This window comes from Condylura cristata, unplaced genomic scaffold, assembly GCF_000260355.1.
Source record: "Condylura cristata isolate star-nosed mole 26May11 unplaced genomic scaffold, ConCri1.0 scaffold00026, whole genome shotgun sequence".
Taxonomy (NCBI): domain Eukaryota; kingdom Metazoa; phylum Chordata; class Mammalia; order Eulipotyphla; family Talpidae; genus Condylura; species Condylura cristata.
The window spans coordinates 21,984,507-22,002,440 of NW_004567127.1; the positions used below are offsets into that span (position 1 = coordinate 21,984,507).

The 17,934-nt window shown below is 39.1% G+C and overlaps 1 protein-coding gene across 2 annotated transcripts in view; it reads right to left on the reverse strand.

Moving 5' to 3' along the window:
• Nucleotides 1–17,934, reverse strand: part of LRRC8B (leucine rich repeat containing 8 family, member B) — a 68,557-nt gene that overhangs the window by 12,033 nt on the left and 38,590 nt on the right. Inside the window, exons 2-4 of one of the 2 annotated variants that reach the window (XM_012730158.1) lie at nucleotides 15,188–15,243; nucleotides 5,146–5,248; nucleotides 864–3,027 (exon numbers count right to left, since the gene is read on the reverse strand). In XM_012730158.1, coding sequence (XP_012585612.1) covers nucleotides 864–3,002 — 2,139 coding nt within the window. In that variant the 5' untranslated portion in view covers nucleotides 3,003–3,027; nucleotides 5,146–5,248; nucleotides 15,188–15,243. The remainder of the gene's footprint in view (nucleotides 1–863; nucleotides 3,028–5,145; nucleotides 5,249–15,187; nucleotides 15,244–17,934) is intronic. The other variant, XM_004689794.2, reaches the window with a different exon arrangement.

Sequence of the window (17,934 nt, forward strand, 5' to 3'; positions counted from 1 at the left end):
GAAGAAAAGAGTTCCCATTTTCAAATAGAGAAGATCAGTTTCATCTTTTGGCAAACCTGATTCCTGACAGGCCGTTTCCATTCTTCCCACATGGACATTCCCACCACTCTCTTGTGCTTTTAGTCTAGCATGAAAGTTTTCTTTTTTTTCTTCCTTCACATTGTAACCGAGGAACCTACTCATTTATTCTGTTTTTCCTTGTTTCAGTGAAGTTAAGTTTCCCTTAACTTGGCCTTATTGTTGCAAATTATGGTTCACTTTTTAAGCATGGATGCTGGCAAAAGCTTCTCAGAAGCTCTACTGTTGCATTATAGAACCAGCCCTTTCATTTTGAATTGCCTGTTTAGAGATGCATGTACATTTCAAGTCTTTCTTACTGCATCACAAAAAGTTTATGAATAATTCATGAACCCAGCATTTTTAACAGAAAGTTCTCCTGTGACAAATCTGGAAAGCTGCAAAGTTTTATGAAACTTTGTAAGTATGTAAGACCTTTCCAAAATGGGAAGTAAACTCTGTCATAACCTATTACTTTAAATACGTTAACAGTGAAATTTGTGTAAATAATGGGGAAAGGGGCTAAAGAGAATGTTGTTGAGCAACTACTGTATACCAGGAACTGTGCCAAATACTTATGCATTTTTTCATAAAATCTCCATGACAACTTGTAACTTAGGTCAAAAACTGATGCCTGGTGTTGTTCTGGTGATGTGTGTGGGGCCCCACGTCTAATAAGTGGTAGTCAGGTCGGGTTCAGTGCTCACTTAGTGGGCTGAGGGACCTTTTTCTTTATGTACATTACGTACTTGGGGCATTAAATGTGCAAAGACTGGCCGAATAGAGGAAGGAGTGGATTTACTTACATTGTTGTTGGTCACAGCAAAGTACTGCAAATTACTCAGATACTGGATTTCTTCTGGAATGAAGGTCAGATGGTTATAGCTTAAATCCAAATAATGTAGTTTGGTGCATAGGAAAAGCTGCAGGGGCAGATTCTCAAGATTATTATGGTCCAAAGAGAGCTGCTCTAGATTAGATAAAGCCCCAATCTGGGCAGGAATATAAGCGATGTTATTGTACCACAACTTCAAGCAGGAAAGATTCTGGAGATGCTGAAAGCTAATAATTTCTTCGACAGTTTTAAGGTTATTTTCCTTTAGGTCTAACTCATGCAAATTGTTCAGGCTGAAGATGGAGTGTGGAATGCGTTCTAGGTCGCAGCTGATTAGCTCTAGGCTTTTCAGATTGACCATCTTTTTCAAGTTGTTCAACACAACCAGTTTGCTTCCCTCGTTATCGAGGGACAGCTTCTGCAGGGATGGCAGGAGGTCAGTGATGACCTGCGGGATCCGGGAGAGGCTGCTCTTCAAGTAGAGGGTCCTCAGGTTTTTTAAGTCCTGAAAGCCCTCTGGCTGCATGGTACTCAGCTGCTCAGGCAGAACAAAACCTGAAAGATAAAGCTCCTTGAGATTCTTCAGGTGAAAGACCCAGCGTGGGATTTTCCCCATTTCAGTAAATTTCAGTCGGAGGATTTTTAAATTCTCCTCTAGGAAGGCCAGCGCGGGATGGTCTATCACCAAAGACGAATGATACACGTGAAGCTCCTTGAGGTTGATGAGCTGGGAGACCGAGGAGGGCAGCTTGACCTCAGGGATAAGCTCCAGGCTCAGCACTTCGATTTCAGTCAGCTCAAAGACATTGTCTGGAAGACCATTTAGCATAAAAAGATGCAGTTCTACTTTATCCTGGGAATTCTTCACAAGTTTACTTTTCAGTTTCTCCACCGTCCACTCGTTATTGAGGTTGATCTGTTTCAGTTTGTTCTCGCTGACCTCCGACAGGAATATAGAGAAGCGTTTGGAATAGAGAGGGTCGTACTGGTCAGCCAGATGGAGGATGAAGGCGAAGTCGTTCTTGACGTCGGGGATATCACTGTAGTTGCTTTTTTCTCTCAACGCCTCAAAGGAATATTGTTTCAGAGAACTCCTCAGCATCCACCACAAACTGTAGGAGGAGGTGAGACCATAAAGTATTACTAAAATGACGTAAAATGAAGCCAGGACCTTAAATATTTCTGCCAAGGAGTAGACACACTGGTAGCGTTTGTACCCTGTGAAAGCTTGCACGTCCACGGAACAGTCAATTTCAAGAGTGATATAGGTTAAAAAGTACGGAACATAAGTGATGATCAGGATAAACAGAATGACCTTGACGATTATCTGCTTCAGATAGAGCCGGTAAATGATGTCCTTCTGCTCCACGTGCAGACGGAACCTTTTCACCTTCTCGAAGATGGCCTTGGCCTGCTCGCCCTCCTTCTTGTCCAAGACACTGGAAGTTGGGCTTTCTATGCTACCGGATTCCAAACCAGGCTGTGGGTAGGTCAGCGACTGCTTGTTGGAGTCGACATCGGCGGAACACCCGGAAGAGGAAAGCAAAACCTTGGCCTTGGAGAGGGTCAGGGGTCGCACGGACTGCTCCGCCACCGTTTCTGACAGAGCGCGGGTGGTCCATGGAGAATCGAAGCACTTGTGGAGGATGGTCACGAAATGCTCAAGTCTGGAACTGGTACTGGGGTAGTGGAGCCAAAAGTTGCTGCAGGCCGCAAAGATGAGTGTGTGCAAGAGCACCAGGTAGGGGAAAAACTTGGCGAACCAGTGGAGCTGTTTCTCATAGCAGACGGCGTCGATATAGGAGTACTGCTGGCGGTGGAGGTCGTTCTGGATTCTGAGGGGGAGGGGAAGTGGTGAGCCCGCATCGGAGGACGCGTTAGCGCTGGCTTTCAGCATGTCCCAAGGCACGGCACAGTGATTGTCGAACTCCACCTTGCACGGAAGACAGCACAGAACCCTGCTCTGTGTCAGCTGCAACGCGCCGGCCAGGACGGCCACCAGCAGCATGATCAGGGTCAGGTAATACCAGAAGACGTCCCACCACGGCTTTAGGATGTGATACGATGACTGCGCATCTGCCAAGCATTTTAGCTCTGTGAGTGTAATCATGACTTCCTTTGGAAGAGTACAGAGACTAGAAAAGGAAGACAAAAGAAACCCGGCTGAGGTAAGGCTCCAAATGAAGCACTGACTTCATACCTCTACACCAGCAGGATTCAGTTCAGGAGCAAGGCAGGGAAGGGGCAAATCTGAACTCTGAGGCCATCCCCACTCTGCATTATGGAGTCCTTCAGAGGTAGCCTAGTTGGTGATAGAACAGATTAGTGAAAGTATTCGGGGCAGGATGTATCGGCCACCACGCATGGAGCGTTTTTTATAGTCAAAGGTATCAGCCTTCAACCCTCTTTTGAACAAACACTGCTTTATAAAATTGTTCCTTAGGATTAGCAGGAGCTACCAATTTTGTGTTCAAATCCATCTTTGTTGGAAGTTCACGTCCAACTTAGCACACTTAAAAGTTGACAAATAATAGTAAAGGCTTAAGGCGTAGGAGAAAACAACTGGAACACTACTGTGAGGCAGTGTAGACTTCAAGACTTTGAGGGCAAGATTAACTAATAGGGCAAATGATTAAGGACCTAATTACTAGGTTAGTTTTGCCTTCAAACAGCAAGGTGGATTCTGCTCTGTCATACTACAGAGACAATGCTCCATATTAAATGATTTGGGTAATGTTCAGTCTTATATAAGTCAAATGTTCAGACCACCTGTGAGATACTCAAGGGTAAGGTAGATAAAAGAAAACACTGTGATTTAGGAACACATAAGGTTAGAAAAAAGTGTAAAATCAGCTGGTGGTTCAGCTCCAACTCAAACTCACTTGAGTCTAAATTCTTATCATCTCCCCTGAGTCTCAGTTTCTCTCTCTAGATACTTTACTAGTAGCACCTCTAAGAAAACCCTGTTTGTGCTTACTATTTCTAGGGACTGGTAGCTTACCTTGAACCCTAGAATCCCATCACAGAGGTTCTGCTGAATTTTCTTTTGTTCTGGTCAGTCTCAACTTATCCTCAACCACCTGATCCTGAACCCTCTTGTCCCCCCACTTGTCAGGGAAGCCCAAGACCCTTGATTTTAGCTGCTGGGCTGGAGTGCTACTTTCTGCTGCATCTTCTCTGGGCATCAGATTGTGTTTTACGGATTCAGCTTCCTCTTAGGACCAGCAACTTGATTATATAACTCTCCAGGGCTTCCCTCCTTGACTCTGGTTTAGTGGGTCTATTTCTAACTCTCAACTCCTCCCATTCTGGCTCACCCCACTGCAGTTAAACCATAATTGTGTGTCAAGACCAGATGAAAACCAAAACAAGAGGATTTTGAGACAAGAAGAAAGTACTGGACTTTGACTCCAAATTACTGTAAATGTGACAGAAGGGGGAGAGGTAGAACATGTGAAAAATACTTGGGGGTTTGAATGGATGTATGTGCACATTTAAAGCCAATCATGTGATAGCTCTTGTGCCAAATATAGCTATGTACTCTATTCATGCTAAATATACCTTGGTGATATAAATCAATTATGCTTAAAAGAAATGTGACTCTAGTCTGTGTCTACAGTAATAGATGCCCCCAGCTAAAGGGACAACAGTTCTTTGCCTGCCTGATGAGCTCATCCCCAAACCCCAATGCTCAGTCAAGGCTAAAGACAAGTGGGCAGCAAAATGGTCAGGAGCCGCCTGTCTACAAAGTGTTTGCTATAGAGGAACGTAGTAACTGATGCTCTGCAGCTGAGGTAAAAGGTGACTAGGGGAGCCCAAGGACTTCCATTTTTTTTTTTTACGACTACCTGCTGGATGTAAGAGCAAGTGGATTTGCTTCAGAGGCCAGATGAGATGGGTTAACAGGTTAGAAAGATCGATTTTACTCAATTTGTGGGGGGACACCACTGAACTGATCTCAGAAATAATTCAACCTCTTCTCCCTGACAGAGTCTAGGAATAAGATGACCTCTCATCAGGGCTATTGTAAAGGAATTTCCTGTAACAGAGACTGAACCAGACTGCTCTATACTTGGTCAATCCAATGGTCTTGAATTGAATTCATTTAAGATATGCACTTGGAATTGCAGGAAAATGCAAATACAAACCGCTCTAATGATGGTAAGGACATTTGACAAAAAGTGACTATTTACTTAACAAATGATACAAGCTGCCATTATCTAAGGTAATGTACTTTAAATATTTATACTTACTATAGTAAAAAAAAATGAACCCAGTGAGTTGCCTGTGCTTCAGTCAGGAGGCCTACACCTTTTGAAATTTCTTAGACACACCATCTCTGTGTTTGTCTTCATTCTATGAGAAAGCATAGGTATCTTGTAATAATTGCAACCAAACAACTAAACAAACAAACAAGATTAGAGACACTGTCTGTAGAGAACCTCACGGCCTTAATATATGGTAGGACAAATTGATTTTCATAGGTCAGTTGACTTTTTACATAAGGCACTATAGTGACAAATATCTTCACCCACATTTCTCTCCATACACAGCCCTGAATTCCCTTATATTACATGAAAGTATTTGCTGAAACTTATACATAATTTAAAATGCTGTATCTACAACACTTTGATTAACACTTAGTTTTTTCCAGCCTACATATGTTAATTTCTCTCATTCAGTACTGACACGTAGTTGGTCTTATTTGCATTTATCAGATGGCCTGTTTGCCACATAATGTCTGCATCCTAATTTACTTATGTAAGATTTATTTTATTTATTTATGCATATAAGAACTGGGGTCTAGACTAGAGGTGTAGGAAGTGAGAGGATTCACCAGAGACAAGGTCAGGAGCAGAACAGGTAAAATCTACTGAAATACACTGCTGAGGGGAGCAGTGGGTGAAACAGGAGAAGTCTGCTGCGCCGTGTGGGTAAGCAACCTCTCTGGGGATCCAACTCAGGCCACAGAGGTGACAGAGCTATGACAACCCTGTGCCACCAGGAGCCCCAGCACCCTAATTTAAAATCATATAGCAATCCGAATAAGACAGTGCTCTGAAAATTTATTACTGATTTCTTTATCAATAATCCTAAGGTCATATCTTTTTAAAGTAGAGCTAAAAATATGGCTAAAATTATCAGCAATGTGGGTATTACCAGATATACATACCCCTTTATATTTGTTGTCTTATTTTGTAGTTGATAAGTCATTCTTAGCACCAATTTCAGTCATTTAAGTTTAAATCACACATATATTAATCACTTTGAAATGCAAAACTATTCTAAACCATACACATTTTTTTAAAAAAAGAATATGAAAATTGTATTTTTATGGCCTCTATAATTTCTGAAAAGTTGCTGGGCAGGCTTATACATTTACCCTGAAGACACCATCCTTTGTTAAGTACTCAAAATCAAGTGCAGAGAATTGGCCCCAAATCTTTAACTATTTGAGATATTTGTAGCAATATTGCTGTGACCTTGCCATTCTCAAAGATAAAAAAAGTTGGGCATGTCTAAAATTTACTTGGGATTTACCAACCCAACTGTAAAGCTTGTTTTATACTTACTATGCAATATCAGATTATTCTGCAGGCCAGAAAGCATAGCTAGTGTGTTACCAATTTAGCTGTATACTAATTCATATTTACATAGCACCCCTGGAGTATGAGTTTCTCATTTACAATTCATGTTTAAAAGATTTACAATATAGGATACACAATTGCCTTTATGTTCAGCAAGTATGATAAAGACATTTGATGTGTAAGAGTTTATATATTCTTCCATTGCATTGCACCTGAAATGTGCCAGCAAAGAACTTATTGCATAACTCCAGAATGTTACTCAGATAACATGATGCTTCTCATACAATGCAGTTTCTTTTAAATATTGCAAATATATTTTCTACTTTAAGCACGTTTTCTATGAAAGAAGAGAATAATGATCCACCAACTAAATAGCAATATTTTAAAATAATTATGAAAAACTACTATAACTAATCTGTAAGAAAATCACAATTAACTACAGATTATTTTTTCTAATTGCAAATTATTTGTAGGGCCCTTCCTGGTGGTGCAAGGGGTTAAAATAAAGCGAAGCACTATGAGGCTAGCTGCAGCAACTGCAGCATGAGTTCAATCCCCTGCCAGGGAAGTGACCCACATGACAAAGCAGACCTCTCCTGACCCGCCCAATGCTCCCCTCAACAGTGTATTTCAGTTAATCTGCCTGTTTTGCTCCCATTCTGACTCTGGTGAATCCTCTCACCCCTGTGTCTCTGGCCAGTACCCCAGTTCTTATATGCATAAAAATATACATCTTAAAAAAAAAGAAAATTATTTATAAAGAACATTTCCTGTGTGCCTTTTAAAGCTAGAAACTTCTCTTCTAATCACCTGACTTCTGTTTCCTTCAATGTGTTCTTCAGCAATAAAAATCTATTATGCCTTTTGCAGCAACATGGATGGAGCTGGAAAAGATCATGCTTAGTGAAATAAGCCAGAAAGAAAAGGAAAAATACCGGATGGTTTCACTCATAGCAGGAGTATAACGGACCAGGTGAGAAAATAATAATAATAATGAACAACTATGTACTAGAGACATTTTATGGGGGGAACGGGGAGTGGAGAATGGGATCAAAAACATTGGGGGGAGGGAAATGCACTGGACTATGGTAATGGGTGATTCGGTGATGGGAAGCCACAAGGATTACAATTGAGATGGAAAAATGCATAAAATGATGTAAAAATAAACTATTTTTTAAAAATCTATTATGATGAAAAACCTATTATCAGCTTTCCTACTTTCAAACCACTTGCATATTGTTTCCTCTTTACAACAAGCTATTACTTATTCCAGTTTCTTTATTTATTTCACATTTTATAATTATGGGAAATAAGGCAAGCTCAAGAAGTTACCTGGTCTAAAGATGATAAAACTGGCAAGAAAAATAATGATAACTAGATCTTCATACCCACATCTCTGTCTCAACAATCCAATTAACTATGCCAGTCACAGTTCTTTGAAAAAGAAGAATATTTAACTCTCTTCTCCAGCTGCAGTGGTATAAATGCTTGTGTCCCAAGACATATTATGAAACTTAGCTCACAATGTGATTGTATTAGGAGGTGAGATATTTGGGCGGCAATTAGGTCATGAAGGTAGAGCTTTCATGAATGTAATTTAGTGCCTTCATAAAATGCACCCCTAGAGTTCTGTTGTCCTTTCTGTTATGCAAGGACAGAGTGATAACATGATTGTCCATGACTAGGGAAGGAACTTGTCAGACACTGAACATGCCCTGATCTTGGACTTCCTGGCCCTAAGAACTTTGATAAATAATTGTTTGTTAAGTCAACCAGTCTGAAGCAGTTTGTCAGAGGAGCTTAAAAGGACTAAGACCTCAAGTTACCCCCAAATCTGCATTCTAGCTGGCTTCTATTCTAATCTTTGGAAAAACAAGGATGCAAATGTACACTTCTCTGCAATATGTCTAGCTGCATATTATATAATCTTCTTTCTAAACTAGACATTTTTCTACTGAACATTTTTCACTGAAATAACTATGCATAGCATCTGGATTTAATGGTGTATGAAAAGTCTCATGCATTCTTATATATTACATGATTCTAATTTTTCTAATTGAAATATTTAACTGGCGAGCTAGAGCATATCTGTCCTTTGTCACTACAAAACTTAATATTATTTGTGCATCGGTGAAATTTTTCCAGATTATGTTTTGGCAAACAATGAGGATGCAATCTCTATTTTTAAGATACAAGTGCACTAAACCAGCTCAAAGAAAAATTATTTAAGCGTAAAGGATTTAATGGTCCTAATCCCATTTCTTTAGCTTTTAAACCTCATTTAAAATATCATATAAACTTTTCAAAGCATATGCATTCATTTGACAATCTCATTCCAAGGTCTTTAAATTGTGACAACAATGCTCCAGTTAGGCATTTTACTTCCCATTAATCCTTTAAAGTTTACTTTGAAAGCATTTCCAAAATATCCAGTGAAAAAATAAACAAATGACGATCAGATGGTATTTGGAGTCATTATATGCTCTCTTCTGAAAACTGGGCGCGCCTTCAAAGATTTCTGTCACTGACCCCAGGCAGGGATATAACAATTCAAAATAGGGTTTCTCTACTATACGTGCAATGAAAACTGATTTAAAAATCACTTCACATCCCTTCGAATGTTTAGTAATTCTCCTTATCAAGATATTTCTTGGGTCTATCATGCATCTAAATGAAATTTAAATTTCTCTTTTTGAGTTCTCATTCTGGGAAATAAGACAGGATCATTCCTGACTGATTTGTTCCTTTTCTTTATACTAAATATCCCCTTGAGCCATGCTTCAGAGATCTAATGACAACCAGTTAGTGTTTCTCAAGTACAAACGAGTTGACGGGCATGCCCGTTTATGACTGACCAGTGATCTCAGATTTTGTCAATAGAGTAACCTTCAAATAACTTAACACCCTCCCCATATGTAGCTGGAGTTCTTTTGAAGGTTGAAAAGTAATTTGTATATGAGACGCTTTCAGATACAAGTCCAAAAGGGCTTGAAAAAGAAACTAAGATTTTTCTAGTTAAATGTTCCTCTAACAGTTAATGTTAATAAAACTTATTAAAACACCAGTGATTGGCTTTACTCATTTTTTACCTCATTAGGTCTGATAGGTCCCAAGAACATGCATTCCTAAAGTTCTGTGGAGGTTCCCCAGAACACAAAAATGAGACTACCATATGATCCAGTGGTTCCACTCAGTCTACCCAAAGAACACAGCAACACTAATTTAAAAAAAACAACAAATAAACCTGCATTCATGTTTATTGTAGCACTATTTACAAAAGCCAAGATATGGAAATAATCCAAATGCTCCAAAACAGATGAATGGATCAAAAAGTTGTGGTATATCCATTTTCATTGTTAGTAATATTCCTTGTGTAAACAGACTATATCAAAAAGGATACATTAATGCCCTCACAGCAACATGAATGGAGCTCAGTGAGATAAGCCAGAAAGAAAGAGAAAAATATCAAATGATCTCACTTATAGGAAGAATGTAGAGAACCAAATAAGTAATCAGGGGGAAAAAAGGTAACTATAATAAAATAAAAATAGAAATCATCAGGCAACTATAGATCAGAGGCATTTTGTAGGGGAGGAACAGGGAAGGATCAAGAGAGGCGTGGGAAGAGCAAAAGTGACTATGGTGACGGTGTGCAGGTAAATTGGTGATGGACATTTCACAGGGAAAACATACATTGTACAAAAATGAAGGATGATGTAATATATATATTTTTAAGTTGTAGGATATTTACATGATGGAACATACTCAGTAACCAAAAAAGACAAATTCATGCCATTTGCAGCAACATGAATGCCTTATATCTATGATCAGCTTGTAATTTTTGTCTTTTTCTTGACTTTTTATTTGGTTTCTTTATACCCCTCCTATAAATGAAACCATCCAATGCTCTTCTTTTTCCTTCTGACTCACTTTACTGAGCAATTAAGTGTGAGGAAAAATAAAGACATTTTCAAGTTAAAAGAAAAAAGAATGTGCATTCCTAACAGATTCTTAGTTGTTATCAATGCTGTTGGTGCAGAAACAATTGTTTAAAAATTGTTAATCTAAGATAGTTGTTCTCACTGTCTTAAGTTTACAAGAAACTTCAATCCAGGTCTCACTCACAGAAAATTTCAATTGTTCTAAGAAACAGAATTCCTGTCTCCCGGGAAGGGACAGCTCACAAGATAGATTGGCAATACAATATCTGGGGAAAGCATCTACCTTTCAAGTCTTCTTGGAAGTTTCCCTCAGTGGGGGAAGGCCCCTCCTCACAGTCTGCAAAAATAAGTTATGTCTTCTCCGTGAGTAGTGAGTAGAACAGTGGGTGTGAACTATAGAGATTTGTAGGGTGGACTTGAGGGATTGAAAACAAGGGTGCCAGTTAAAAGGCTACTTCAATCATGTCGGCCAGAAATCAAAAGGGATCATATTGCTATCCATTCGCAAAGGAGAATTTTCACTAACTGAGAATTCAACACTGCTTAGCAAATTTGGAGAACAAGTTCTATTGCAAAGCATGAGTCAAATACTTCAGATTTTGATTCTATGGCATTATAGTATCTTCCACAGTTTCCCCGTACATGTGTATGATAAATATTCACATAATAAACAATTGAATGTAAAAATACACAGCAGGCAGAGCAAATCTGTTCAGATGACAGGGAGTATTTAAGGTGATAGAGTCTTCGTTGGGGAAGGCAAGGACTCAGCAGCATAGAGATGGGAAGGCGTTTTGGCAAATTATTCTGCATATTCTAAACTGTATTGGTTAAAATAAAAACAGTGTGGCTTTATTTCTTGTGATTCTGTGTGTAGTTCTTTTAGTTCATGGTGTTGCCTGGTACCAAGATGGCTGCCACAGGGCTGGCTGCCAAGTCCAAAATGTCCTCATTCATCAGGCTGGTGGCTGGTGCTCACTGCAGGTCTGAAATATGTAGCTATTTGTCTGTCCTCACATAACATGGCAAGGCAGTGAATTCTGAGCACAGGTGAAAGCTGTGATTCCTTTATGGTACACATCTTGAACCCATACAGTGTCACCTCCGCAACTCACGATAAGTCACAGGAGTCACATAGCCAGCCCAGATTCAAGAGGACACTAAAGAAATGCCATTCAATGGGAATCATGACAAAGAATGTGCAGCCATTTAATTCATCCAAGTATTCTTTGCCCACAAATGATGTATCTCCTTTCTACCTGCAAAACACATTCACCCTGTCCTAAGTCTCCCAAAAGTTTCATCCCACTAAGGCCTCAAGGTGAGGCTTGAGGTCCAGGATTTTATCTAAATCTAAAGGGAGCTCTGGGGTAACACCATAAAATTCTTAGACGCCCTTCTAGCCAGCGGAGAGCATCAAGGAGGGACAGCTTTACTCTTCTTGAAGCCTTCAGACAGCACCCCGCAGCTATGCCCTGACTTATTTGTTCCTTGAGACCAGGTTTTATTGGCAGTGGTGCTATGGATCTTATATTTCAACCTGAGACTATTTCTTACTTTTGCTACGCAGTGGAGCTGCGAAATAGAAACATATCATTTATAATCCTAGAAAATTCTGGGTTGGAAGTACATTCTCTAAAGTCTACTTAAAATCTGAACAGTTCTTTCTTTAATTCATCTCTTTTTTTGCAATACTTTGGTCATAACTGGTTTTAAAAAAGGTTTAGTGGGCACTACAAGATTCTGCAGGAAAATCTCCTAAGCTAGATCCACAAATCCACTAGGCCCATGTTCTATTTTACAGGTTACAGCTAGACCTGTCAGTTCTGTCAATTCTTCTGTCCCTATATATGTTTCAATAGCAGTTTCCTCCTGGTTCTTCATCTACCTTTAAAAGTCTTCTTACTTCCTTTCAGGCCATCACTGCGCCGGGGTCTCAAAGTAAATTGCAGATGTTTTGATATGGCAGCCCCCATTTCTAAGTACTGCTTTTTGCTTTGCTTCTTCATTGCTATGTAAAAAACCATCCCCAAACTTGGCAACTGAAACCACCATTCATCATTTCTCATGGTTCTGTGGGAGGAAGAGACAGTTGTTTCACATGATGTTGGCTGGAAACTGGGGTGACTGGAAAGTTCAGTCAGGCACTTGGGCTGCCTGCTGTCTGGAAACTCAGTATAGGCTAATGTCCAGGGTCCCTGCCCTTCCTCAAGCTTCCATACAGCAAGGTGGCTGAGAAGGAACATTGCAAACACACAAAAGCAGAAACCACATGTCTTTTTAAGGTCCATCCTTAGAAGGTCCATCCTTACCCCACACCATTTCGGTTGCTTTGGACAGATTCTCTCTCCTGTAGGTAATACAATAAAAAAGGGACGACTATCAGACAAGAAGGAATATGGAGCACAGGGAAACAGGGTCAGTGAGGTGAAGGAGAAGCAGTGTTTTCAGAGCACAGAAATCACTGAGCTCCCAGAAGGCACCTGATACCACAGCTAGTAAAGCAGAGAAACCAAAGAACAACATGTAAGCACTTCTCTGTGGTTTCTGATCCAAATCTGAAGAGCGGTAATGGGTCCGCTAACAATCATCAACAATATTCTAAATATTAGGAAAATTACCCTAATCATCTGAAGCCCCAGGAGAAAGTTACTGAATATGACAATTAAGACCATAGGAGCAATTCTAAAAGTCCTGATTAAATCTGAGTTGTTCTGAATGCTAAGAAACATTGCTTCACTTTCCCTAGTTTGGGATGGTTTTGGAATTAAGTGTTTAATTTAGATGGTAATTATCTTTTAAAAGAAAAAACCTTTCTGTTCTTAGATACTTTTACTATTACCAAATTATGTAGAATACATTCAAGATAAAAGATGTGGCAGGCACAATATTACAATATTAACACCAACATGCATACTACCACTTGCTACATAATTTTTGGAATGTGTATACAGAAGGCATACTATAAACAAAATAAGTTGACTACTGGAAAAAAGTAGACTTAGAGAACTGATGAAGTATTTCTTTATTTTAAAAAAAGGCGGGGGGCTCCCTGGTGGTGCAGTGGGTTGAAGAACAGCACTAAGAAGCAAAGCCACTTTAACACAAGTTCAATTCCCAGCCAGGGAGGTGATCCACATGGAGCAGCAGACCTCTCCTGACCCACCCGCAGTGTACTTCATCAATCGGTCTGCTTTGCTCCCCACTCTGTCTCTGGTGAATCCTCTAATCACCCTTGCACCTCTGGCTTATACCCCAGTTCTGTATAGATAAATAAATCTTTTTTAAAAAGGGGGACCTCAAACCCTTCTCTGCATTTTCATTGTTTATAAAAGTGTGTTCCTGATCCCCTCAAATCACCCCACAGTAAGGAAGCCCTAAAGCACAGCCAAACCCAGTCCCCATACTGTCTTTTGTGAATTACGAATGTTCTCCTTACAAGACTGCTTGATGGCAGAGATCATCATTTGATTTGCTTCTTCTAATTTGATCTTTCACAAAATCATATGGAGTATTTCATCCAGTAAGAAACTATAGTGATAGGAGATTAACTATTTACAAGCAAGGAAACTGAAGTTCTGAGCTGCTCTGTGGTCCCAGGATAGTAGCATGTGGGGTTCTGACTTAGTTTTCTACTTAAAAAGAACTGGGAAGTTGGTAGCATTGATTCTGGCCACTTAGCATAATTAATACTAATAAAATAAAAAAGGTCTTGTATCCTAAGTCACAAATCTCATCCAGAACATTTCTGTGTTAGAACAGAGCTCTAAATGGAGTTAGTTGGGTGATAATATTAGGGAAGATTGTGGTAGGCCAGGAAATACGAAGCTCAGGATATGTGAGCATCAGAGAGGAAGCCACCCTGCAGGAATGTTAGGGGCCTGGAGAAAGGTGAAGAGGAACAGCAGCCCAGAGAGTTTGGGTATTAAGTAGTCCAGGAGTTATGGAAAAGTCACTGAAGAGTCTTAAGTGGAGGAATAGCTTATGTTTCTAGCTTTTAAAAATTCATATTCAACTCAATGAATCAGTAGGGATACATGGGCATAATCAAGAATTCAAAGGATCAACATCTTCATCTATAAGGGTGTTGAAGATAAAGAAGGGACAGACCCACTGTCCTATCCACTCCTTCTCGTAGACTATATGTGTGTCACACTTTTAAAACACTCATTATATTCATGACACTAGCGAGTCAGGCTACTTAACATAGTGTACACATTAATCATTCATGGTATCAAAGTCAAAAGCTCTGCCACAGAGCTAATTTAGGACAAATCTTCCACAACTATAAAAGATGAATGATGTTTTCAGGAAGCAACCTGGTATAGGGGCTTGTTTATTTCTGACTTACGCATTCGAGGAAAGCATGGTCATCTTTTATTTATGGGATGATCGCAGACTGATTCTGTACATTAAAAATGCCACCTTAGCAAAACTCAGAAAAACATAGACAGAGGATCATGGATCTAAGTCTTTTGATCATATTCTTTAGATCTTCAATGTTAAGAAAATGACAATTGTCAAACAAAAGTTTCTATGTGTAAAACTAAGAAAAGACGGGAAGATGACATTTTACTGACATGTATACAGACTTAATTTTTGACTTATTAACTAGTTTAAAAACATCAAAAGGATTTCATTCAAAATGTCTATAAGAATAATAATTTCTTTTACGTACTAAATATTCAATATTTATTTGCCCCAACCTACCAATGTAATAGTAATTATCTCAGCCATATGTTCACAGTTCAAAATGTTAATCTTACCCTGTGAATGTTGGTCCACTGGAAACTCTGCAAATTAGTTTCTATTTGAAAATTTCCTGAAGAGAAATCATAAATATATTGTTATATTTTTGCATCACAGGGCTGCAAGACAATTTGCCCACTTAGGTGGCCTAAACTTTCCAACATCTATAATAACTTTATGAAACATGTAAAAGATAACTTTTAAAAGTGTACTGTTAAACAGATCATCTATCAACCATTCATAAACTGTGTCTTCACATACCTGGGAGAGAAACAGATCAGTTCACAAGTCCCACATTTAATTTCATCACCACAGCAATTCATAAGGCATAACATACTCAACTTTTAATGAAGAGCGCAGTAAGCATAATATCTGAGGCATCACTCATTTTATAAAGGATATAATATGGGAAGTATGGGGGTACAAGAGCTTAGTATTTGGGATAGTTTTCTCCCTTCTGGTTCCTTTGGTTTCTAATTTTTCTTCGTTGGCTGCTATTTATACACAAGTATGTCAAATTCAATGGTACAGCATTGAGATCTCTTTTGACCTCTGATTATTTAACATAGCATTTCTTTGACATAGTTTCCTTAAATCGCATTTTTGATGAGATTTACATATATCATACATGAACATATTATAGTTTACAAAATCATTTCCCTACTAAATATTAAATTTACCCTCTTTATTATGATGAGTGCTGTAAACGTCTCTGTATGCTTCAAATGATTTTCCTTTGCACAAACCTCCAAAACTGAGAATAACAGGTCAAAGAATATGAGTTTCAAGGCCTCTTACAGACAGCATCAAATTGTTTCCCAAGAAGGGAATTACACAAATTTTCTTTCCTATGAGCAACATATGAGTCGCACCCCCTCCAAATGTAAGATAATCATCAAAAATCTTTGCTAAGCACATACTTGAAAAATGATCTATTTTTGTAATTTTTGAGTTGGGGTACATGTGGCTTCATTCCTCTTTTCTACTTAACATTTACTTAAACCAGAGGACTATTTTGCTGAAAAGATATAAATGTAGAACTTAATGAAAGCTCTCTGATAATGACAACTTGTCATGTCAAGTGAAGCCATTGCTGTCAAGTTAAATCAAAACAACAAAATGTAGCTGCGTTTCTTTCTCCAAGCTAAAACCAAATCCTTCAAACTAATTTTAGAAACTATGGGAAACAAGTTTTCATCTTTTTTTCTCCCCAGCAGCAAACAAAAGTACAAGTTGGAGATGAAATTGTGAAAATTCTAAATAGCAATGCTTCTGAGAATAGAATAAATATTAGGCAGGATAAAATCAGGACTGGATTGTCACAGCAATTCCGACACAGCCAGCTGCTGAGCCAGGCTGCTGGCACAGGGGCCCTCCAGTTTGCTATGCTAATGAGTATTATAAAACTGGCATTACTATCCCCTCAAAAACATTTTTCTTCTTAGTGGCAAGACTGAGTGATTCTTGCCCTATCTGACCTGCAAAATGAGATCTAGTAACTAGAGAGAGATCCTTGACGTGACAGACATTTTCACTTAGAAGGCGACTCCAAGATAATCTAAAAAAATGTATTCTGGGTGATTTGGAGATGGCAGCCTACACGGAGCATTCTCTTTCTCAAATAAGAGCTGCATTCACAATGTCCCCAAAGAGGAGTATTAGGGAATACTCCCTAGTGACTGTGGATAAGGAACAATAGGGAACAATCGGCTTTCAGATAGTAAAACAAAAGGTCCCAAAGCTTTTACTTTGAAAACCGAAAGAGATGCTCTTATTTCCTTAGCAGAGATAGTGGGGACTGACAAAACAAAGCCTTCTGTATTCAAGCAGAGAACTGCAATAAACATTGGGAAACTGTAACTTGCTCTGTATTTGGGAAAACTTGTCTTTTAGGAATGATTGAATAGAATCCTTAAGTTTCCTTTCCATTTTTCAGAAGGAGTCACGAATTTGTGTAGTCATTTGTCTCATTTTACAGGTCAGAGATGGCTAAAATCATGACAATATTTGCTTTGTACAGTTCTCTAAACTTAAGGCTTTAAGTATGTAAAACCAGTGTATCCTATTTTCATCAATTTGAAACAGTCAAACTATGAATGCCAATGGACCTGAAAGAGGAACACTTCAGTTCACATCTGTCCCACCCTGAGGTCACCTCCAGGAATCACCTCCATAAGACACCCTGCCCTCCACAGCTTGAATCCATTGCTCTTCCATCTGTGTTCCTGCAACACTTTGCTAGTAGTTCTCTCACAGGGTTTCACAGTGTATTTTAAGCTACTGCCTCTTTGAGGTACTTGAGGACTGAGGCTGCATCCTATTTATCTATATCCCCTGGATCAAGCACACTGCCTCTTTCTAGGGCTAGGTTCAGAACATGGCTATTAAAGCAGCTTCCAAATAATGATTCAACAATGGGGTGTTTAAAACATCTTTAGAAGTTTAATGAGATTAAAGAAAAATAGTATCTACCAGAATATTTCTCAGGGAGAGTACAGAATATGGTTGGGAAACAAATAAGGAGTCTGCTATTTTTCCTCTGTTCATCTGAGACCCTGGGAATCGGCAGCCCCCATTAGAGTAGTCCCTCGGCTACCGTCTTCTCTCTCACGTAGAACTCAGATTCTCAGAAATCTCATGAGCAAGTATTGAGGGAGTAATACTCCAAGTGGCACCAAATTGTTAGTGTACCAAGGCTGGCAAGTTACTGACCCACTTAGATGCCTCCATGTCTCAGTTTTACCCCTTTTGCTACCATAAATGT